The following is a 23,938-nucleotide window of genomic DNA, read 5'->3' as shown; positions in this document are numbered from 1 at the left end:
CAGAGGACAGTCTGATGTTTGATCCATCCAGGGAAGTGTGTCCTGTTTCTCAGTATACTCCTCTCTGATTGAATTCTAAATGGATTCCTCACCAATAAATCCTCAACATTCACAATAACCTTGAGTATTACTATAGTGTGCACTCATTTTCTATGTATACATATCGCTCTCCTTCCCTGCAAGACACTATTAAATACATCACAGTTAGTATTATGAGAACCTCCTTGGAAGGGGCTATTTCAATTTGTATTTGGGAATTGAAGGAGGAGGCGAGTGCAATTTAATTTTTTGAGCAAAACACAGAAAAACACTCCCAGAAAAACTTTTCCCAGAATTCAGTGAGGGGAATTTGACCAGAGTGGCATATCGCCCAGATGGGCACTCACCACCTTGGGTTCATTTTGAGGCTTCAGCTGCTATTTTCATTCTCTCCCACTCTCACAACTCATTTACTTGTTTTTTAAGTCTTTTCCATTTCCATCAGTTTCTGTCCTCTGCCAAGTGGGAAGCTGTTATCATCGTAACTACAAGTGTGTGTGGCTCTGGCTCTCTCTCTGTGTGTCCCTGTTTTCCTCTGCCTGCCTCTTTGTCCGCCTTCCTCTCTTTTCTTTGATGTGATAAATATTTATTTCATGCCACTCTATGAGGGAGTAGGATGTATGGCGAGGAGGGCTTGAGTGTTTTTTAAGGAGCTAACGGAATTGGAATTGGTGACTGGTACCCGGGTACAAGGACAGAGCACTAACACACACACACACACACACACACACACACACACACACACACACACACACACACACACACACACACACACACACACACACACACAAACAGATGCATGCATGGGCTGTATGGAAGGGAATAGATTGTGGCATTCCTCTCATGCTTTTTTACAAACCTGTCTCATTCATTGAGGGAGGCCTCTGGCTGCTTGCCCTCTCATGGGGGTCTTCAATATCTGTTATGGGTGGGTGTGGAGGCCTGCACCATGTGCCAGTCAATTTTAATCATATAAAGCTGTCTCGGCCCCTCACTGAAGGCATGCTAGCTTTATATTCCACTCCTCCTCACTCCGCAGTTGAGCCTGAAATAGCATTTTGAATCATGTGTGGAAGTTTTTTGAGAACAAAGGACAGTCAGATATACTTCTTTAACAGGGGAACTAGTTGAAGATTCAAACCTAAAACTCCATAAGGTATATTTAAAAGGGTGATACAGACCGAAGCATTTCTCTCTCAGCTTTCTCATGTATTGCACAATATTGGAACTTTCATTCTGGGGTTTTCAAGTAATTAACTATGGGTATTATGGGAGACGTTTTCACAAAAACAAAGTCTGGCAGATCTTTCTTTAGTTGTGTACCATGGAGTCTTTTTTTTTTTTTTTTTGGCTTTCTATATTAAACTGAATGCCACAAACTTCTCAGCCCTCCCATACCGCTCTCCTAAACCTTGTCTTTCCCACTGTTTTCCCAGTGAGCCACAATTACAAATCTTCCTCCCACCATATGGGCCAAATCCTATAATGGCTTGGGCTGAAAGAGGTGTGTTTGCTCACAGTCTCTGTTCCTCATTCGCACAAAAATTACACGCATTAGTAGCTGTGGGACAAAGCAGGGCTAAAGAGGGGGACCTCTTTTAGGCTGCGATGTGAGATGGTGCAGAGCTGCAGAAGAAGCTGCTGTTTTGCATTGCAATAGGCTGATAGTGTGCATGGATGAAGTCATGGGGCTGGTTGGCCATCAAACAGAGGCTGAATGTGAAGGAGGCCGGGCCCCGGACGCTGCATGGCTAATTGTGTTACCCAGAGAAAGCCCGGGCCAGCCTGTTCTCAGCCATTGAGGAGTGGAGGCGCGGGCTTGAAGCCTTTCAGGATAAGGTAGAATGGTCCCTGAATGGAGCCTTCTAGAAACTGAAAATGGCTGAAAGACAAAACGACAGGAGGAATGTGATTATTGGATTTCACAGAGAGTATACTGTGTTGGCAAACATTCAATTAAAGGAGTTCACTGGTGCTTCTTTGGATACTGATACTGTCTTGGTTGAATGTGTGGTGATGGCGCAACATTCACACTAAACAACTGGTGGAACAATGAAACTGTTCAACTCTTCTCAGTGGTAACAGTTTCTGGCCATGGTGATAGCTTTTGATTACCTCGCATTGATCCCTGATGGGAATCTGTGTTTATTGCTCATAGCTCACTTGGACACCTGGAGCCAGACTTACCAAAGGGGGTTTGGTCAGTGACCTTGTCATCTTTTCTGCACAGATCGAATTACCTCCTTATATACAACTACTCAGGATACACAGCACCTGGACTGGATGGTACCATTCTATCTCTGTTTCGTTGTCCTTTTCCTGTCTTTCTCTTTGCGGTCATAATATCCAATGGCCATGACAATTCTGAAAAAAGGAAGATTTACACCCATTATATAAAACTCCTGGACAGGTTGGTGGTGTTGCAGGATGAAGCACCAATAACCTGCCCTGCTCCCTGTATCATCTCCTCCACATTGACATTGCTAAACCTTGGGTGCTGGGGTATTTAACAACAGATATCCTTGGACCTTGCTATTTTTGTGTCTTTCCCAACCTTTTGAAAAATGTTCTACTCGGCCAATGCCTTAGTTTATAATTTCCATCCATCTCTGTCGGCTTGCGAATGCACCCTGGAAAGACATAATTGGATTTTGGTGGCATTAAGCAGCGAAAAGCTGCTGTCATTGGACAACCTGCTGGTAACCAGGTTAAGAGGGGAACACCACATTTGTCAAGTGTCAGGGCTGAAGCTCAGACACCAGATACAGACATGTACTGTACACTTGCTCTGTAGTCTCATAGGAATTTACACAAGCTGTTAGGATGAGGGGGGAGCTGTCTCATTTCATTTACTGTCAAGCTGGACGTACGAGTTAATGGGCTTCCTTAAGCTGAAATGAAGATTTTAAATGTAAGGAGGTCAGGAAGATACTGTAACCTCTCAGAGGATGTGTTGCTGCAATATTGGGTTAACGACGTAACGTGTAGAAATGTTATGTGTAGAAAACCATTAGGGCACAAATCTCACCCAAAACAATGAGTTGTTTTTTAAAGATAAGTTTTGGGCATTTTAGGGCTTTATTTGATAGGACAGCTAAAGACATGAAAGGGGAGAGAAAGGGGGAATGACATGCAGCAAAGAGCCGCGGTGAATCGAACCCGCGGCTGCTGAGGCAAGGACTGAGCCTCTGTACATGGGGCACACGCTCAACCAGGGGAGCTACCCAGGCGCCCCACAATGAGTTGTTTTGATCCTATGTATTTCTTAATGTTACTGTTGGGTAATTTACCCAAACAAAAATATGGCTATTTTGATCCAGTGTTAGACACGACAAGCACAAGTTTTACCATAAAACTGCCGTAAATGTATTGTGTTGTATTGTTAGTTGTACAAAACGATGTGCATATGACAAAGGATAAACATTTTTTTAACAAAGTTTCAAAAGATCTTGAGTTTGGAAGCATACCATATTTTAGTTTGAGTAAAAATAACACTAGAACTGGGTCAAACAGTCAAATTGTCTTGGGTTTGATTGATGCCCCAATGGTTTTCTACCCGTGTGTACTGGGTAAAGTTAACCCAGCACTGCCCCAGTGACCTTTAAGGAATTAGAGCAAGTGTCTCCTTATGTACAGTTTGTGTTCAGTTTTGCCTGCCAAGTGAGTTGTGTTGCCTGTGTTCCTTTAGCTGGTGAAATTCATTTCAGATGTTTGTATTATTTGTTCTGGAAATGAGAAATACATATCAGACACAGGGTGATGACTCATTCATCACTGGCTCCCACTGTCCGACTATCTCTCCACCGGAGACAGATAGATATGTATGAGTATTGTCTGTGGCTGACGCTGTTGTCAGAAACGGTCATTGTGGATGTGAATGTGTCTCATTCCCGCGACAGATAAAGCAGAACCCTCTCTCTTTCCTCTGTAATTGTATTCTGTCTCCATGCACTGCAGATGTAAGTATCAGGTGATATGAGTAATGAAAGTCCTGAAATGAGATGCTTTCCTTTTTTGAAGTGTCACCCACAAACTTGTTTGTAGCCAGTTGAAAGAGATTGATAGATTATTTGCCTTGTGTGTGTGTGTGTGTGTGTGTGTGTGTGTGTGTGTGTGTGTGTGGTGTATGTGTCTAAGGAGGGGGGGAAACAGTGATCAGTAATTATTTGGAAGGGGGAAATGAGCCGCCTCATCAATCACACGGTGTTCGCTAAAGGTTACGTTGCCACATCTGAGGGAACGTATTGGGCCTTAGCGAGGGAAATAAAAAAGTAATTATCCTTTATCATCAGCCAAAGGAGACTTGACATAATTAGGTTTTTTTTTTTGTTTGAAGCTGATTTGGACTTCCTGTCCTTGGGGATTAAACATATCTGCCAATCATTCGAATGTCAGGCCATACAGTACTTGTCTCCTAACAAACCCTGAGACAAAAAAATGTCTGCTCCTGCAATTTATCTCTAGGTTTATTTTTATATAACTCCTCTGAATGATGCTGTCTGTCTGTGTTGTGTCTTCATGACTTGACATACAATGCCTCCATGTATACAATAACATGCTGTGGGGGGTGGGGGGTGGGGGAGGTATGGGTGAAAAGGAAAAAGAATGTCACCTCAGGCATCACTAAAGTATCACACTGAACATTAATAAAGCTGTGTTATTATTGGCAAGGCCACATTCCTTAGACCTCATTTTCACAATAGCTCATCTTTGTAATTGAACATTTAATATGCCCTGATGTCTGATACAGACGCTGAACGAGGCACTAACGTGCGCTCACATGCATGCATGGTCGGACCGGCTGTCAAAACAAAGAACAGAGAAGCTCAGATTACAACACACACTAAGTGGAGTGTGCTGGATGCCATTTATATGGCAAATAGTTGTTTACTCCTTAATAAAATTCTAAATATCATGGCTAGCCCCTTCAAACTCTTTATTGAATGTTCGATCTGCCATTGTTGCCACATTGATGAATCCACAGGGTGAATACACTTCTGGCTGATAGATTCACATGGCACCGCCTGTTCACAATTATTTTTAATGTTACTTCAAACTTTGCTACAGACAACAACTACCTGAAGTGCAAATAGCAGTCCTCAGACATCCTGGCCACTGAGCGAGCTGGAATGGTTTTGAATTAGAGGAGGACAAGGACAAGCTGGCTTCTCTTCCCACCATCATGGAGCTTCTAATTACCTGCCATCTTCCTTTGTCTGGCGAACTTCATGCTGGGTTGAAAAGGCAGAGAGAAAGAGCGGGAAGGGAGGAAGAATTATGGAAAACGGGGCAGAATGAAGGAAGGGGGTTGAGGGACTGTAAGAGAAAGAGAGAGTGAAAGCCAAGTGAAAATCCATATACATGATTTATGCTAGTGCGACTGTGCGCGGTAGGCAGGAGTTATCTTTTATTTATGAGGGCATCAGCGGCAAAGCGCCCAGATGTTAAGCTGTGTGGGGATCTCATCTAGCCAGAGTTGCTCTCTGGCAATAAAGCTAGAAGCTAGGCTGTTTGGAGCTGGGGAGGGTGGCGTTAGGATACGTGTGGAAGAGAGACGAGGCTTTGTCTTCTTTGACAGAAAGCTTTGGGCTATATAGTTGTGGCTGTAAGTGGTAGCCTTAAAACTTATGTTAGATTTGTTAAACTAGAAACCAAAGAAAAGAAGAAGGAAAAAAAAAACAACCTCCAGTGCTGATTGAGTCATTTCCTGGTATGGCTCATTTTCCACACTGCCATTATTTATCTGTGGAAGACAAGACACTTGTTGTTTTCTCCTCTGTCAACAGCTCATCAAAGAGGCGCTGAGGATTCATTATGGAAATGAAGCCCTCATTGTCACCCTCTGCAAATCAGATGCAAGATCTCAACGCCGAGCATCATCATCATCATCATCATCATCATCATCATCATCATCATCATCATCATCATCATCATCATCATCAATCTAACCTCACATTAACGCGGCCTGGATATGAAAAACACGCCTCGCATCCTAATAGCACTAATAAAGACGGTTGCAGCCACCCGAGGGTGGAAGTTGCTGACGGGGCAGCAGCTCGCGCTTTAGCGAGCCTTTTCATAACATGGCAGTGTGGGCGACAAATGCCTAACAGCCCCGGGCGGAGTGCAGAGAGATTTGTGAACTGTAACAGAGAGGGAAAGGTTACGGTGTGACCGGGTCACCAAAACCCTGCAGCAACCCAGCAGGTCCAGCAGTTGTGTTAGTTTAACTGTGGCTTCTTTACAGCTCCATCAGCTTTGGTTGGCAGGATATCCACATTTCAAGCATCATATAACCAGAGTGGGTTTGTTTTTCAAGGACGTACAAGTACTCTAAACCCAAAATGCTGCTTTTAGAGCTTGTATGCATGTGTAAAGCATGTACGATGTGGCTCTGGATTCTGCTTTATCCATATAACAGAGGCTGGAATGATATTTTCCAAACCAGTGTGGCACTGCAAGGTAAACGGCTATATTATAAAATGATTATGGAAACTGTAAATTACCTTGAGGAGCTACTAAAGACAAAAGAATAGCCAGTGTGACTGTTTAGTATCAGCTTAGGAAAACAAGTTTGGTGTCTTTGCAGGGAGACTATGGGTTGTGTCAGTAGCCGTTCACTTGCCCTTCCACCTCTGCTCCATTATCTCAATTGAAGCAGTTAGTTACAGTAAGTGGACAGTATTAAAGTGACACTTCTTGGCTCCTGAAGCAGGTGCTTACGTTATAAAACGCATTCAATTTCAGTGCTGAGCTGCAGCGTCTTAATAGCTCGTTCCCTGTTAGCAATTACTGAAAATGAAAAAGGTTTTGCCAAAGTGTTCTATACTGTCAGTTTGGGATTTTAAAGAATCTTAATCTACTTTAATGAGATCAAAAGGGGACTGAAGGGATTCCAAAACAGTTTCCCACTTGACTAACCAGGGGCATCCGGACCGTTACATTTTTGATAACAGAAATCCATATAGCTTTCACATCAGCTTTGCGCTGCCGCTGATAAAAGGTATAATCTCAGCCGCTGACAAATAGGGACTGTCTACTGTCTGCTAGAGGAGCGTTTCAGTGTGTGTATGTGTGTGTATGTGTGCATGTGTGACACAGCAAGCTGAATGCAGGCAGACAAAGAGCCACTCCCTACTGATTGTTGAAGGCTGTTGTGTAGATGGACGTCATGTGGGAAGGCTGTGTGTGTAAAATGAAAATAATATTACACAACACAGGGGCTGTAGAGTAATATATGACATTTTATTGTTTATCTTCTAACATGGGACTTATTTTTAATATCAAGAACTGTGATACAGAATATTGTGGTCTAAATTAACATGGACAGATCTCTCCCAGGCAACTGATGATGAAGGTTTCTGTTTGACCTACTGCATATGATAAAAGTCTACTAGTTATTAATTTTTCCATGTCCCCCAGTCAGACCAATGGCCTGTCTCTAATAGGACATTTGTACGTCTCTGTCGTTTTGTAGCCTATAAGATCATTGGAGCATGTATTTCTACCACTTTTGTTAAACCACTCATTTAAAGTTTCTGAACAAGACATCATTTTGAAATAAATATATTAGCTTGAAATAGAATGTGCTTATCAATAAAAATTTAAACTAAACATTCTGTAACTTGGTTTGGATGTGAGTACCCCGACACTGGGAGACACCTCTCGGGACTCTGTGACTGTTTGCCTTTCTTTAAAGACGTAGTTGATAATTTTGGGAAACACTTATTCACTTTATTGATGAGGGATAGATGAGAAGATCAATGCCACGCTCGTATCTGTCTGTTCAATATGAAGCTGGAGCCCGGAGGTGGTTAGCCTAGCTTAGCATGAAGACTGGAGACAGGGGGAAACAGCTAGCCTGGCTCTGTCCAATAGTAACAAAATCTGCCTCCCAGAACCTCTAAAGCTCACTAATTAACCTTGTATGTATTGATTGTTTAATCTGTTAAAAACAGAGGTGTAAAAACAACAATTTGTGGCTTCCTGGGAGTAATGTGTAGGATGATTTCTTGGCCGGGAGCAGTGACTTCCTGCAGTCTCCACTGGTTGCCTGGCAACCTCACAGTGACGAAAACTGATTTTTTAGCGAGAAAAGTGATTTCTAAATATTAAATTTTTAATGGTAATGGCGTTCAATTTCAATAGTCAAATGCATTAAATTACATTTTAATTTATTTTATTTATTCAACATTTAATTTAGCCTAAATCACTTGTGCAATGCAAACTCAAATATATGAAATCCAAATATCTTATAAATATATAATCTGACATGAATCTCTAGTGCACCCTCAATGTCTGATGCCCTGTGTTGCTTCACTTCCTCATTTCCAATAACAAATCAGTGGGAAAGGCCAAACATGAGAAGCAAATATGCCGCAGAGGACATTAAATCTGATAAGAATGGAAGAAATGTTTAAATCAAGAAGGAGCGTACCTTACCTGTCGCTAGGCTGCCGATATTGTATCAGTAGACCGCACATAAGCCTGTATGGCATATACTCCCAATACAACCTCCATTATCATAATGTCCCTAGGCTTAGTACCCCGTCCCAGAGGCCAATGGGGGTCTCCATTTCACCGCTCTAATAATGGAAAGGGCCTCAGAGCCCCGCTAGACCTCCAGGTCTATCCTGCCTAGTGTTGGGCTATTAGGAGTATTGCGAGAAAATGTGATACATGTGCATATGTGTTTTTACCGTGTGTGTTTGTGCACAAACAAACTGGGACAGATGTAATATGGGAATAATTCATTGGCAGTTAATGGGATTTCAGTAGGAGCTTGTGTTGTTGACAGTTTACGATAGCCGCCTACCTCAGTGTGAATTATTAAAAAGGCTGTGAATTCCTATTAGTGGTTGTGACGATGGAGCTGGCCAGACAAAGAGCTGGTTTCACAGACAGGGTGCGCGCGCGTGCACACACACACACACACACACACACACACACACACACACACACACACACACACACACACACAGAAAACAAAGAAAAAGCTACATATTAGTGAACCCTTTCTTATAATCACACAAAACTGGCCACAGAAACACAGATAACACTTTTTTTTTGGGGGGGGGGAAATTATATTTGCAAACAAGATTTCAAGAAATGCATCCACTCCTCACAGCCTGGCTACACACACACACACACACACACACACACACACACACACACACTGAAAACACATGCATACATGTAACCAACAAGACTGAGGAAGGCACACTTCTCAAGTCACAGGGAGCCTTAATTTAATTTCTCAGTGTTTGCTTTGAGATGAGATAAGGGCATTTGCATTTCCTCTCCGAGTATTTTTTTAAGCTGCGACTCAGCCTGTGGTAGAGCTGAGACAGACACAGGACAAGGAAAAGGCACACCAAAACTTAAGCTTAAATAAAAACAGCATTGTTTTGGGCTGTTAGTGTGTGTTGACTGCTGGAGGTTGTCTCTGTCTGTCTCATTATGCAGATACACAAGGTTACAGTAGCTGCCTGCTGGGTGTCGGTCCGTGTTTGTTGCAGTGTTTTACTATCTGTTCTCAGCTTTCCACACGAACAACGTGGACAGCACTATTAAAAGCCTAGGTGCGCTCTTAACCGAGCTGTCTGTCAGCATGATTGGCTGGCTGTTTGTAATCGATGGATCCTGGCCCACAGGCCACCATACACCGGATAAATATCTCCTCACTGTTTAAGACCCCATCGATCAGTTAGTGAGCGTGTGGCATTTTGACTTAAACCGTGCATGGATAATGGGCTTGGCAGGCACCAAACAGATAGTGGGACAGAAGCCCAAGGAACAAGCAGAGAGGGGCTTCATTAATCCAGGGGCATGCCTACCATTTCCAACAGGCTGCAGCTGGATTGCCGAGCATCTGGAGCACCCCCCATCTCACCGACCCACCCCTCTTTGGAGCAATGGTCTGGCCTGGTCTGGTGCAGTTCACTGCCAAAACAGATGGAACAATGGGTGGGTGCCGGCTGGGCATGAGATGTGCATGGGCAGTGATGTGGGTGATGGAAGCACACGGACATGCTTTGGCTTCCACTGGGCACACTAGTCATATTTACTTAGTGAGGGAGTGTAATGTTGGATTCATGGTTGTGCATTTCGAGTGCATTAGGGCTGGACATGGGGAGGCTTTGGGAATTGGTAGTGTGTAGAGACTTTCTGCATAAACCTGGGATCAGACTACACATTGCTGACCTGAACATGGCCTGATCCAACAGATGTAATTTGCATTGGGCATTACAATTTGTCCGTTAATCCTCTGTAATGTGTCATAGACAGCTGATTCTGTATATAGGATGCCTCATGAGGCCCATAGACCTGCATGTCATGTGAATTATTTTGCCTTCTATCACCTGGTTAGTTGACATCTACAACATCTGCGCTGTGTGATGCTTCGGATGCCATGGTTGTCGTTATTTCTGATCATCCCTGATACATGCACCCTCACAGCATGCAAAGATTGGGATACTAATATGTCCACAACTTTTAAAGTGAGATTATGTCATTGTGTTATTTTGTCCTCTTACAAATAAAAAGTTCAATAATGATAAAATGCTCCGTTGCTTGGGTCAATACACTCAATACACAACCTCCCATGGTCTGGTATGACCAGCAGCTTATGGTGGCTAACACTAGCTAACTTCAAGCCAAATATTGCTGTATAACTGAAATATCTGATTGACTTTTCTACTTGTTCTACTATTTTCTGTTGTGTCACAGACAACATTTCAATAGTTTTATCACTAAAGTAAAACAAACCGTAAACCCACCATACCTCACCAGGAGACATATTAGTTGTTTCCTGCTTGTGGGTCCAATCCACTCGTTTTCAGTCAAGTTGTCTGATGATGATGATAATAATATTGTCTTTAAAGCAAGTGACTCAAGAGGATCTTGGAAAATGGTTGAGAATTCAATGTCATGTTACACTGTATACCACACTGTCTGCTATGACTGAGCTCAGTTGGTTTGGCTCACACAGAAGAATCCAGCCAGACAATTACTGGTCGGTCATTCACAGTGACCGGCTTTACAGATGGTTTTATGGTGATATTTAGTTCACACATTCATCACGCTCTGCTGTCCAGATCTCTGAGTGCAGGTCTGCACATTAAGTTTGTCTTTGCTGTTCAATCCATGATGCCGCTGACGGGGTCTTTCACGACTGATGCGTCTGTCCCGCAGCACCTCTGTCTGGTTCTGCTCCTGCTAAATTACACCGTCATTACCTAAACACACACTGAGCGGTTTCCAAACTCAGACATCAATAAACTAATCACACACCCAGTACAAGCCAAACTCCTCGTCAGTGCGCCACAATCACAAATGTCAACGCTAATAAATGTTAATGTATTCAGTGTAAACCTACACACACACCAGTTGAACTGTTGGAGGGCAGAAAGGTGCAACAGAGAACAGAGAGATGTACTGTCCCTCAACCAGGTGGCTCAGATTTAGTTTGACAATCATCCTTATTGCTGATGTGTCCTCCGTGCTCCGTGGGGTTTTCCTGCAGCCAAGCCTGACCTCTGAACTCTGTGGATGTGGCAAGGAAAAGAGAAAGAAAACTTCTCTTTTAGGATAACAGTATTATTTTGACACAATAGTAGATTAGTGTTGTCTCTTCTAATTATACAGAATCTTTTCTGCACATACACAGTCTCAGCACATCACCTCTAATTAGCCAAGATGTACACCAAATTGTGTTGCTTAATTAGCCCAAAACAGAGTGAGAAGAAAATTGCTAATGACAGGGAGCACAATCCACATTAAAACAGAGCATGCGCACAAGCGTCTCTGTGTGATTTTGTGCACAAATATATATCTATGTGTGTGATCAGCTAAAGCCCATTCTTCTGAACACAATGTGTTGATGAGCATAATATGGCGGCATTCTTGTAAACAGCCGACCGCTTCACTCTAATTAACCCACAAAATGAGAGGAACAGGAGGCTGCAGTTAGTGTGGGCGTGTTGGACCAGCGCTATGAAAACAGAAACCTTATCGTGGTCTCCTTGCTGGGACCTGAACTGTGGAAGGAGACACCGGATAGGCTGACTGTTCTCCCCACAGTGGGGATCCTCTGAGTCTGCGCTGTATTGTATCATCTCAGTGGGGGATTGTGGAGGAGAGACAGTGATGGTCTCATAGCTGCTTTTTAGTGCATGCTAATGGCTAATTAGGCATTTCATGACTAAAGCTGAATGGTTATTCTCATTTCATACTACTCAGTACTCCCAGAGTGCCACAGCATTATGCTGAGGACGGGGAGAACGCCTGACTTGGTTTTCAGCATCTCACAGTAAATTCTTTGTACTGTATTTTGTGTGTTTTTTGTAACCTAAACACTGGCTGTAAATTTGGCTGGTTATTCATAGCTGTTGGATTAATGGAATGATAATAGCAACACTCCCATCTCACTATCCATGGATGTTTATTTGACGGTTCAAAGTCTTTCTCCCTGACATGATAGAGGCCCTATAGATGCTTCTGTCAGCTTAAGTCCTCACCCAGGCTCTGGGTCATTAAAATGCTGTCTGTCAAACACCCTACAAATTAGACACAGCACCATTTAAAGGGACAGTGTGTGTGTGTGTGTGTGTGTGTGTGTGTGTGTGTGTGTGTGTGTGTGTGTGTGTGTGTGTGTGTGTGTGTGTGTAAGAGAGCAATTGGGGGGGGTCTGCTGTTGCTTAGTGATAAAGCTGTTAATAGAGTAGCCAGTGAGCACACTCATGGTGCTGCGTGATGAACGCCCCAGTTATCATGATAATTTGGCATGAGGGAATCAGCACAGTGTTTATGTCAATTGGGTGTGTATGTATGTGGGTAGAGGGTCACCGGTGCCTGTAATAATAGAAATTCTGCATCTTTCTTGGTTTGCACTGTCACAATCCTCTAACTGACAGGTTTTTCCAGACATGCGTGAGGTGTTTTGTGGGTAAGGGAATGTTTGTACACACAGAGAGGAGATAAGTGCTGATTTAAGGCCTTAATAACAAGGACTACGGCTTGTCATTAAAGCATGACAAGTCAGCTTTGCACCTGGCTTTGTCTTCTGCCCATTCATCCTCCCAAAGACTGCGTGACAACCAAGTGGCTCAGCTCTTCCCTTCGGGTTGAGCGTAGCTGCAAGAAAACCCCAGAATATTTTAAAAGCCTTCTGATGACTAAATGTTTTGATTGTTCCGTTTTTCTTCACCCATTGTGCTTCAAGTGCAGAGAGGCTCGAAACACAGTTTGAGTGAAGATAAAGCCGTGTTTGCTTGTGTTTACAAGATTGTTAAAATCCTAGAATTAATGACCACATTGTAACATATATACCAGAGAGTACAGTATACATAAGTGTCTCAATGTAGCTTGCAGAATATCAAATGGGGACACTTTGCCTTGTGCAGTGTGTGTACACTTATACAAACATACTGTGCCAGCCTCTGGGGTAGATAACAGCTCTATTTACGCTGCCCTGCTTGCCACAGCATTCTCTGGTGATAAGACTTAATAGTTGCTCGCTAGTGTGCGAGCACCTCGTCGTGTCAGTTGAGTGGCCGGCACCAGCAGCAACCAGTGGACATCTGCACTCAACCACAAAAATACAGACCAGCTATAGTACAATTTTGTCCAATTTTATCCAATTGAAACCAAACCCACACTCGAAGATAAGTAGGTTTCAGGTATGACATGTTGACGGTTGGAGGTGAAGCGCTAAGCATGATATTTTGCAGCCAGGCTGATGTGTTTGATCCCCAACAAATGCTACACCCAGCGACCCCTGCCTTAATACCCACCTATTGAGTATTAGGATAAACTCTGCCATGCACAATGATACAAGCAAGCACTAAGGGAGGGGGTTTCTTTGGCTCCAGCCCTGAATTTTTTCTAAAAAAAGCCCAGAATGTTTTTAAAATATATTAAACTTTTTGTCCTTTTTATCCTCTGACTGGACCGGCAAACCAATGGAACAAAAGTTCTTTTAGTGCGGAAATATCTCCTTCGTTTCAAGATTAGTAATGCTGTTTAGGCCAAATTCCTACTCTACCTCATTATGTAACTTTAAAATAGAAACATCAGACAATTGTTGCCCCTTTTTTGTGGCAGGAGTAAAAATCCTCAACATTTGTTGTGTTGTGGTTTCAGAATGATGACACGTGTATATATATATATATATATATATATATATATATATATATATATATATATATATATATATATATATATATTAGGATGTCGGCTCTACAGGATGATTCTTTTTCTTTGGCAACTATCATGTTTTTTTCTCAAATGATTGTATGATTTTCCAGATTTTTTAGGTATTCTATTATCCAATTGCTTGAAAAATAGTGCATATAGCTGCTGTGAAATGAGCGTGCCCCCGGACCCCCAAGATTTGGGCTGAGCTTTGAATGTTTACAACGTCTGGCTCCAACCCTGCATACAAGCACAAACTGGATTCAACAGATCTGTAACTACTTATAGCCCTTAAAAACATTTTATCCCCTTTAATCATTGAACTCTGAGATTATTTTCCTGCAATGAGGACACCTTGAATCTGTTGTCACGATTACCCAGCCATTACCATCCTCTCCTACTCCTTTCCCACTGGTCAAAAACACCCCCACCTATCAGCGTGTTGTTATTGCTGTGATTGAAGGACAATCAACATGTCTGTGTGTGTGTTTGTAGAGGAGGTGGAGTTGAAATTAAGCTTTGGAACCATGCGAGGCGAACCAAAGGGGTGCAACCGATCATAAAACTGTGGCGTTTGCAATTATACTGGACGTAAACCTGCGTGCGTGTTGACATACAATTCAATAAATGATTCATGATGCCATTAAATTCTGTGAAACACTTGAGAAGATAAGCAAGCTGTCAGCAAAATTGCAGATCAGGATACAGAGTCTGTAAAAGGTGTTTCAATTTTCATAATAATACAGCATCAACCCTTAAGTATTGGGCCTATAAATGGTAATAATAGTAATATACAATCATTTGTTTCGTCTTTACTTCTGAATGAGCATTTCCTAAGCCACCCTTGCTTGATGTTTTCCTTCATGTCTTTCAGGCTGTCAGTTTTGCCGTGATAGATGCTCAGAGGGCGAAACAATAAGTATGTGTGATTAGGCCCCAGCCTGAATGAACACAGGTCACCTTTTGACACTGACCACCGATCGTGTGTGTGTGTGCGCGTGCGTGCGTGCGTGCGTGTGACAGAGAGAGGACTAAGCATTAAATAAAGGAGAGTGGGCCACCAAGACTGTGTTCCCAAGAAGGGTCGCACAGCCGCACACAGGCCTGTGTGTGTGTGTGTGTGTGTGTGTGCGTGTGTGTGTGCGTGCGTGCGTGCATGTGTGTGTGTGATGGAGTTCAACCACCACTGACTGCTTTAATGAAGGCTGCTGTAACCAAGGAAATGCTTTCACCACATTAGCGCTCCCCTCCCTTGTGTCTCGGTGGTCTTCTTGATTACCTCTCTGGCTGTTCTTGTTACCTAATCCTTCATTTACAGATTTGAAAGCATGTGATCGATTGAAGGAGAGACGGAAGCTATTGGCATTATCGGCCTGGAAAGGCTGAAGGTAGATTTCTGATTGGCTCCTTAGATTAAAGAACAGATGTGAGTGATTAAAGAGCAGGATGAGTCCTCTTGCTTTGAGCAAGAGACTTCAGAAGTCCAATGAGATGACTTAGGGTGAGTTTAAGGGGAGCTGCAAAAGTCCCTTTATTACTCCATTAGCATTGGCAGCGTTTCAAGAGATGTCATTAAGATGTGTGTATTTGTGCACCTGTGTGTCGCACTCATGGTCGTTAGAGGAAGGAAGAGACAATCTCATTAAAGATGTAAGAGATGCAAGAGCAAAGAGTTTTAAAGGAATACACCGAGGCCCTTTGCACGTACGTACATTTGCAAACGTAGCATTATCAGCAATACTTCAGCTTACGTCGTATTTACCAAACCTGCAGTTCATTGGGTAATCGGCGCCTTTCTCTGCCCACTATTACGTAAATTGCGCTGTAGCAAAGCGTTAAGTACTTGTGCTTATGATACGGCTGAGTGCAGACTGTGATATTCCCACTGCTGATGCTGTGACTGTTTGAAATGATCCTGATGCCAATATTAGTAATGTAGCGAGGAGTTTAACAACTGCTGGAATGGGATGTGAACGCTGAGTCGGAGATTTTATGTCATCTTTGATTTCTTCCAGTAACTGTAATATTGCATGGCTGCTTAATCTGTAACGCTTAATCATTTTGTGTTCACTCAACTGAAAAAGTGGGATCCTTGTGGCAAAAATCTTTTCAGCTCGTCTCCTTGGCCTATGTCTTCGTCTTGCTCGCATTACTGCTGCCATTTCACCAGGAGGCATATGCGAGGAAACCCGCTATTGCGGCTGGTTTACACCTGCTTTTAAGAGGCGGACAATTTTCACCGCAAAATAGAGGCACGCTGTCACGGGCAATTTTTGTACATACTGCGGAATACATAATTAGGCGCACTTTACGCTTCCCCTCCCATCTCTTTATGGAAAACTCCCACTTTCCCCTTGACCCTCCTGTGAATGCAAATGCATGACATGGAAAAGCGCAATTTGCCATTTTCAGTTCCTGCGACAGGCAGTCTGCGCTTTTACCTCAGTGCGGCATGTTTGTACATGCCTCGCCATGCTTTTACGCGCACGTTGCGAAACGAATACGCCTGAAGTGGGCGCAAAAGCGTTAGTACATGAGGCCCTGAGTCTAGGAGAGACAAACTGGTTTATCACATGATGTCAACAGAAACCAAAATCATCTACATGATACTGACGAATCATTTCAGTGCTCCATGCTAACTATGTATAAATTATGCACTATGTAGTCTGGATCAACGGAAGTACATTTCCAGGATAATGGTGATACACTGGTAAAAGCAAATGACGTTTAACCATGTGTCCAGCTAATTTAAATAAAGCTCACGTTACTGTATTGTGTATAACCGTTAAGTTAATTTAATATTGTGTGTGGCATTTTCTTTTCGGGGTGCAAATGTTCTTTCCCGAGACTATTTTGCAGAGCCAGCATTGCGTCCAGAGCTTAGCGCCGCCCAAGATGATTGTGATTGGTTTAAAGAAATGCAAACAACCCAGAGCGTCTTTTCCTCCTGTCTTAGAATATATCTGTGGCGCTATGGAGATAGGTCTGGCAATGCGGGACTACACTACAATGTAATATTATGCTAGGGTTAAGGTTATATGGAAGTCTCAAAGTGAACAACAATTAGAGTATATCTCAAAAGAGCACAGTTGCCTGGATATTATATTAGTAATGTTAAAAGAAAAAGAACAACTACTTTATTAATCCCCTAAGGGAAATTAAATGTTTTCACTCCATTGTTATTTTTTACATATAAGCATGCAGTCATTGTGCAGATATGTTTAGAGTGATGGGGCTGCCACATAGTCAGGCACCCTGAGCAGTTTGCCTTGCTCAAGTGCACCGCGACACAGCCCAGTAGGTGAACTGACACCCCTCCAGCTAACAGTCCACACTCTGTACTGACTAGTCAGTACTGGACTTGAACCGGCCACCCTCCGTTTCCCAAGCCAAGTCCACATGGATACAAGCTACTGCCCGCCCTATAAGCATTTATGAAAATCCTGCAGTTTAGCAATAAAACATACCAGACAATAGATACAGTATATGCCAGATGTGTTATGTGCAGTGTATACAGGCAGAACTTCACTCATAAATAAGTGGTATTTATCAGCCACAGTTTATCATGAGAAGTTTGTGTCCATGTTTTTTTAAATGTGTTGAACTGTGTGCAATTGTGATGGTACAAAATAACATTAATAACAATTTGAATACTGGTAGTCACCCGTTGACCAATTAGTAATTCCCCATTTCCTTAATTTAACCGTTAAACTAAAACAGAAAAAGGAGAGGAGGAAAGGGAAGACTAATGAAAAGATAAAGAAAGGAAAAGCAGAGCCAAAATGAAAGAAGCCCATCTTATCTTAGGGTTCATCTGTGGCAGGCAGCTGTGGTGCTCCATCTCTTGTAATGAACTTGATCCCAGAGATGTGCTGATCACATGATCTCCAGCCAGGGGCACTCCAATATGAGATGTCAGCAGAGGAGGACACAGCCGCTACAACTGCACAAGACAGCCCACAAAATATAATTTGTAGAGAATTATGACCAAAAGTCTCCCTTTTGTTCTCGTTCCCCTGGAGTGCCGTGGATTTCTACACTTCTGAACAATGGCTTCTATCTAGAAACTGAGAAATGTGATAAAAAGGGCAGCAGTGGAAACACACACACACACACACACACACACACACACACTGAAAAGCATGGTCTGTTTACTCTGTTGGAAATCCACAACAAATAAAGACACTCTAGTCCTAATAAGATGCATTCAACCAAGGATGAGATTAGCCGGAGAGCGCGCACACACACACACACACACACACACACACATATACACACACACACACACACACACACACATCGACAAAGCTGTTAAGATCTCTTAGCACTTTTTAGAGACTTCTGCTGGAATGTGACTGAGAGTGGAGAGGGATCCAATCTTCTTTAAAACTCTGTCTACTAGGTCAGCCGTGTGTGTGTGTGTGTGTGTGTGTGTGTGTGTGTGTGTGTCTAAAACAAAGTATGTCTAGGCTAAAGTTGTTTAGAGAGTTGTAAGATACATTTTTGTCTTGGGTATGTTTGGCTTTACACACACACAAAACACACACACACACACACACACACACACACACACACACACACACACACACACACACACACACACACACACACACACACATACACACATTCCCTAGACTAAAGCCTGTCAATGTTGTGACAGACATATTCTTCATATACGGTAGGAGTCCTGTCTGGTCTGCATCCCCTGCTGTGCCCCGTCTCTTCCTTAACCTCATTCCTGTTCCCATTCCTAATACACACACACACACACACACACACACACACACACACACACACTCACGCACACACTTATGTCTGCTCCAGGTCCCCGACTTGGTAGGCTGAGGTTAAGGCTGAAGGTAATGGTTTCCATTTTTCCTTAATTCCAGTGGGTCAGGGAGCGATGGCAGGGCAGAGCTTCATTACAGCAGCCCAGCAAGGCCCCATGTCTCCTGTAGGGATTAATTATGTTGCTGCCCCTCCCACACACACAGACATATACACACCCACACACCCACACACACACACACACACACACACACACAATCCTGCACTCTTCATAAAGAATTCTATCTATTTTCAGATAATGATCATCTAGGTCTGTACCATAGCAGGACTCCTCGGTGCTGTGAGGCATCAACTCTTTTTGAAGGAAACACTGCCTCACCTGCATTTGTGCACACTTTTGTTTCCATGAGGATACACTGTATTGCCAAATCTAACTTTCCCCCAAGAAAACATGACTAAGGACTTTATATTTTGGAGCATTTGCAAAATGCCATGCCTGAAAATTTCACTCAGCAAGTCTGGTGCACTTTGCTGAGTCCAGTGCCAATATAGTCAATATACTGTATGTAGAAACAGCCACAAGTCATTTTTACCGCAGGTACATAACCTGAACTCTCACAGACAAAACAAAAAGGCTTTCTCCATCACTGTGCTTAGAGGATTCTGCATACAAAGATGGTTTTCATTGCTGTAAAAGCCCCTTAATATTATCATATTTTCCAAAAACATCTGGTCCCGTTTCAGGTTTAGTTTATTTTATTTTAATCAAATAATTATTTAACTGAATACAGTATAACAACAGCCATACCCCAGATTACAGAAGAGTCTTTTTCTCTTTTTTTGTTCCCTATATTCTGCAATATAATATATAAAGCTTTATTGCAGACACAGGTCCATATAACACATCATACGGTATACATAGTAGAAAAAGGAGATACAAAAATACATAAAAATTGCATATTAGCCTATAGGATATACAGGCTATTGCACCAATGCAATCCAACACTACCAGCTGAGAACACACACACACACACACACACACACACAAACAGACACACATATACATATATACACACACACACACACACACACACACACACACACACACACACAAACTGATTAATGGGAGCTCATATATAGTTACTGTGCCCAGGTGCAGGGCTCCTGATCTTCTTTTGTCTACAGCAACCTTGTGCACATCACATTCATACTGATGATCCACTTTCTCTCTTCCGCTACTTCATAAACAACACCCTGCCAAGGTGTGACTTTTTAAAACGGTCTATAGACGCAAGATTAATTTACTTAACAAAGGTAAATTCCTGTAGCAGGGCTTTTTTTATTTATTTATTTATTTACATTTTTTCACTTGAGTTACCTGCAGGGTCGTCAATATGCTGCTGCCTGAGCTCTGTAAATCAAGGACGTCGGAAACCCATTTAATATACATTCTGCAATATGAAAAATGTTTGGCAGTCAATTGGAAAACAAGTAGTCCTACCCTGTTCGTAGCCCACCTCATGATTTCATGCATTCTGCACATTTCATTATACCAGTGGTGTTCTGCGAAAGGGTTACAGTGTATTCTATCAAATAGCTGGTGTGGTTACTATGTTTATGAATTAATGTATAAATATTTATTCAGTAAGATTCACTACATCTTCTGTGTTGTTTTCATGCATGTGTTCATCAGGGGCGGGTTTAGCGACTTTTGAATGTGGGCAGATTATGGCGCAGTTTTAAAGAAGGGGGGCAAAATGAGTTTAAAATGAGTAAACATGTTAAGACTCAAATTTAAATTCAGGGATGTTGGTAAGAATAAATTGTACATTTATAATAGCTATATTGTTTATTCAGTGCCAAATAAACAAGTTAAAATATTTTAATATGAAATAATATTGATAAATAGCTGTTGTTTGTAACTCCAAATAGCCAACGACTACAAATGGCACGGCTGCGATTGTGTCTCAAGTTGTTTTGCGAATATTTGGAATCACTTTATGTTTTTTTGTGGTTCCTTTGCATCTCTTTGTAGTTATTTTGTGTTATTTTGTAGTTGTAGCGTCTCTTTCTCGTAGTGTAATAGCATTTCTTTGGTTTTTTTTGCGTCTCTTTGTAGTCGTTTTGTGTCTCTTTGTAGTCATTTTGCGTCTCTTCGTTGTCGTGTTGTGTCTCTTTGTATTTGTTTTGTGTCTCTTTGTATTCCTATTGTGTCTTTTTGTGGTCGTTTAGCAACTCTTTGTGGCCGTGTGCGTCTCTTTGTAGTCCTTTTGTGTCTCTTTGTAGTCGTTTTGGGTCTCTTTGTATTTGTTTTGTGTCTCTTTGTATTCCTTATGTGTCTTTTTGTAGTCGTTTAGCAACTCTTTGTGGCCGTGTGCGTCTCTTTGTAGTCCTTTTGCGTCTCTTTGTAGTCCTTTTGCGTCTCTCGTTGTAGTCATTTTGCGTTTCTTTGTAGTTGTTTTGCGTCTCTTTGTTGTCGCTTTGTGTGTTTTTGTGGTCTGTTGACTTTTCAAAAAGGAATGTTAACGTGTCACTTCAAACAGAAGCTCCAACTATCACCTTCTGACTCGGGTAGAAGGGGCACCAATCTGATTCCAGTAGGGGCCAGTGCCCCCCCTCTGGCCCCACCACTGGTGTTTAGAAACACATTTTTTTAATGAAAATAACCTTGTGGGTACAAATACATTTCAACCAGTTCCTCATTTAATAGCTTTCATCTGTTTTGCATAATATACACGACATGAAATGAAGGTTTATATCCTATTCATTGTGGCATGTCCTCCTTACTGACTCTATGGCACAAAGATGTGAACTGTGGTGCCACAGCACAGCTGGATATACAATGCACATACCAGTGTCCCGGGGTTGTTCTGACTTTCACATCTGACATTCCTCGTTGAACCTGAGGCAGCTACAGAACCCAGGAGACGTCTAGCTTAAGGGCTTAGCCTCAGGGCCATAGGCTGTCAACACAATCAGGGGGTTACTGTCAGACACATGGCTGTACACATGCACACGCATGCACGTACGTACGCACGCACACAAACGCACACACACGCATACACAGACATCACCTTTAGCAGCCGTTGACATGCAGCACAGGGACAGACCTTCAGGTTTCATAAGATAAACCATTGTTTCCTCACTGTTTCCTTACACAACACTCCATCGTCACGGTGAGCGCAACTTTCCACAGTTGATTGATGTCTTCAATCTATTTGCCACTTTCTCTCTTGTATTATTATTATTTATTTTCCCATCCATGCATGTGAGGTACTTTGTCTCCCGTGCTAATTCAATCTGCGAGGTGGAATGGATGGATCGAGGGAGAGATTAGGTTTGGTTAGGTTGTAAACTGACACACAACCCCATGTGCGCTGTGGGTTGCCTCATAAGGGATAAGGAAGTCAAGGACAAACAATTTGTCTGAGGTGTAAATTAATTTGCAACATAAAAAAAAAATAGATGGTGATGGAAATGAAAGTAATTAAGATGATAGATTGGATGCAGCGTGTGAGATTCATGTGTCATCGCTACAGTGCTCCCAGGATGGAGATTCACAGTCATAAGCACGAGTTCAGATGGCTGAGCATGCGCTGGGAGCCGTGAGACACTCAAGTGGTCCCTGTTTAGAGGCTGCCACAATGGTGGCCAACTAACTGCATGCTATGCTGCGCATCTTGTATTTCTGTCATTCTTGTATTGTTTCTTTCATTTGCTTTGTTTTCCTTCTCTAATCCTCAATCAAAAATTGGCATTTACATTTTCCTGTTGTTAAAAAATTAAGCAGCAATATCTATTTGTCCCTGTCACTCAGGACATATAACACACATACTCTAGGGGTAAATGAGAAAATATGATTATTTTGTGAACTGGACGAATGAACCAACCAACCCTTTCAAAGGAATCGTTCTACAATTTGGGAAATACACTTGTTTGCTTGCTTGTTAGTTCGATAAGAAAATCGATACCACTCACACCTGTAGTCTAAAAGTTTAGCTAGAGCCAGCAGCAGGTTAGCTTAGCATAAAGACTTGAAGTTAACTAGAACAGTTAGCATGCCTCTGTCCAAAGGTTAAAAGAACTCTGCCTACCAGCACCTCTAAAGTTCACTAAGTAATCACTAAACAAAATGTAAAAATGAGAAGTTGGTTTCATGAAGGAAGTTACAGTTAATAGAAAAGAGTGCAGCACATAACCCTTCGTAAAACTGAACAGAGCCAGGCTGTTTCCTCAGTCTTTATGCTAAGCTAACCGTCCAGCTTAACAGTTAACTGACAGATCAGTGTGTGCTATCAATCTTCTCATCAAACTCCCTGCACAAAAATGCAAAATTGTATATTGAATTTCTCCTTTAAATGAACCTGTAATCACCTTACCACAGCATCTTTATTTCTTTATCTGTTCAGTGTATTCACAACATGTTCTCATACTGTAACTGCCTATTGTGTTAACTTCAATATGCCGTTGTGTTCTTATCTGTATCATTGTCTTTGTTACTGCCATACCACGCAGGGAATCATTAAAGCTGTATTAAATCATCTGATATAATCTCCAAGATGCAAAAAGTGTGTAGAGTAAGAGTCTGTCAGACTAAATAAAACATTTACATGCGCAAATGCATTGTGGACTGGGGGCTTTAACCACCTATGCAGTCCTCTATATGAGCTTAGAGCAGTCTGAATGAGCCAGTGATAAACGGACCTATTACTGAGCGCTGATTGACCGGTCCACAGGCAGGCCTGCTCACTCTATAGATAGCAGAAGCTATTTTATTGCCCCGCTAATCTCTCCCAACTCCCTGTATTTTATTTCCTCATCGGCTTTTCTTTTTCTTTGCTGTCTCACTCTTTCATCTCTTTTTGTAGAGCTCAAGGTCAACAGGTTTTTGCCTCCTTTGACAGTAGTGGACCATTTC

The 23,938-nt window shown here is 42.3% G+C and overlaps 1 protein-coding gene across 2 annotated transcripts in view; it reads left to right on the top strand.

Moving 5' to 3' along the window:
• The window catches only part of LOC120543912 (transmembrane protein 211), a 105,918-nt gene that overhangs the window by 68,365 nt on the left and 13,615 nt on the right, over window positions 1-23,938 (top strand). The window contains exon 4 of one of the 2 annotated variants that reach the window (XM_039777300.1): window positions 5,826-7,878. The exons of the other annotated variant lie outside the window; for it this stretch is intronic. Coding sequence (XP_039633234.1) covers window positions 5,826-5,863 — 38 coding nt within the window. The 3' untranslated portion in view covers window positions 5,864-7,878. Of the gene's footprint in view, window positions 1-5,825; window positions 7,879-23,938 lie in introns of those variants that run through there. 2 annotated transcript variants of the gene reach the window in all.

This window comes from Perca fluviatilis, chromosome 16 (genome assembly GCF_010015445.1).
Source record: "Perca fluviatilis chromosome 16, GENO_Pfluv_1.0, whole genome shotgun sequence".
NCBI classification, from domain to species: Eukaryota; Metazoa; Chordata; class Actinopteri; order Perciformes; family Percidae; genus Perca; species Perca fluviatilis.
The sequence above is the reverse complement of the archived record's forward strand: the minus strand, read 5'-3'. Positions and strand labels throughout refer to the sequence as shown.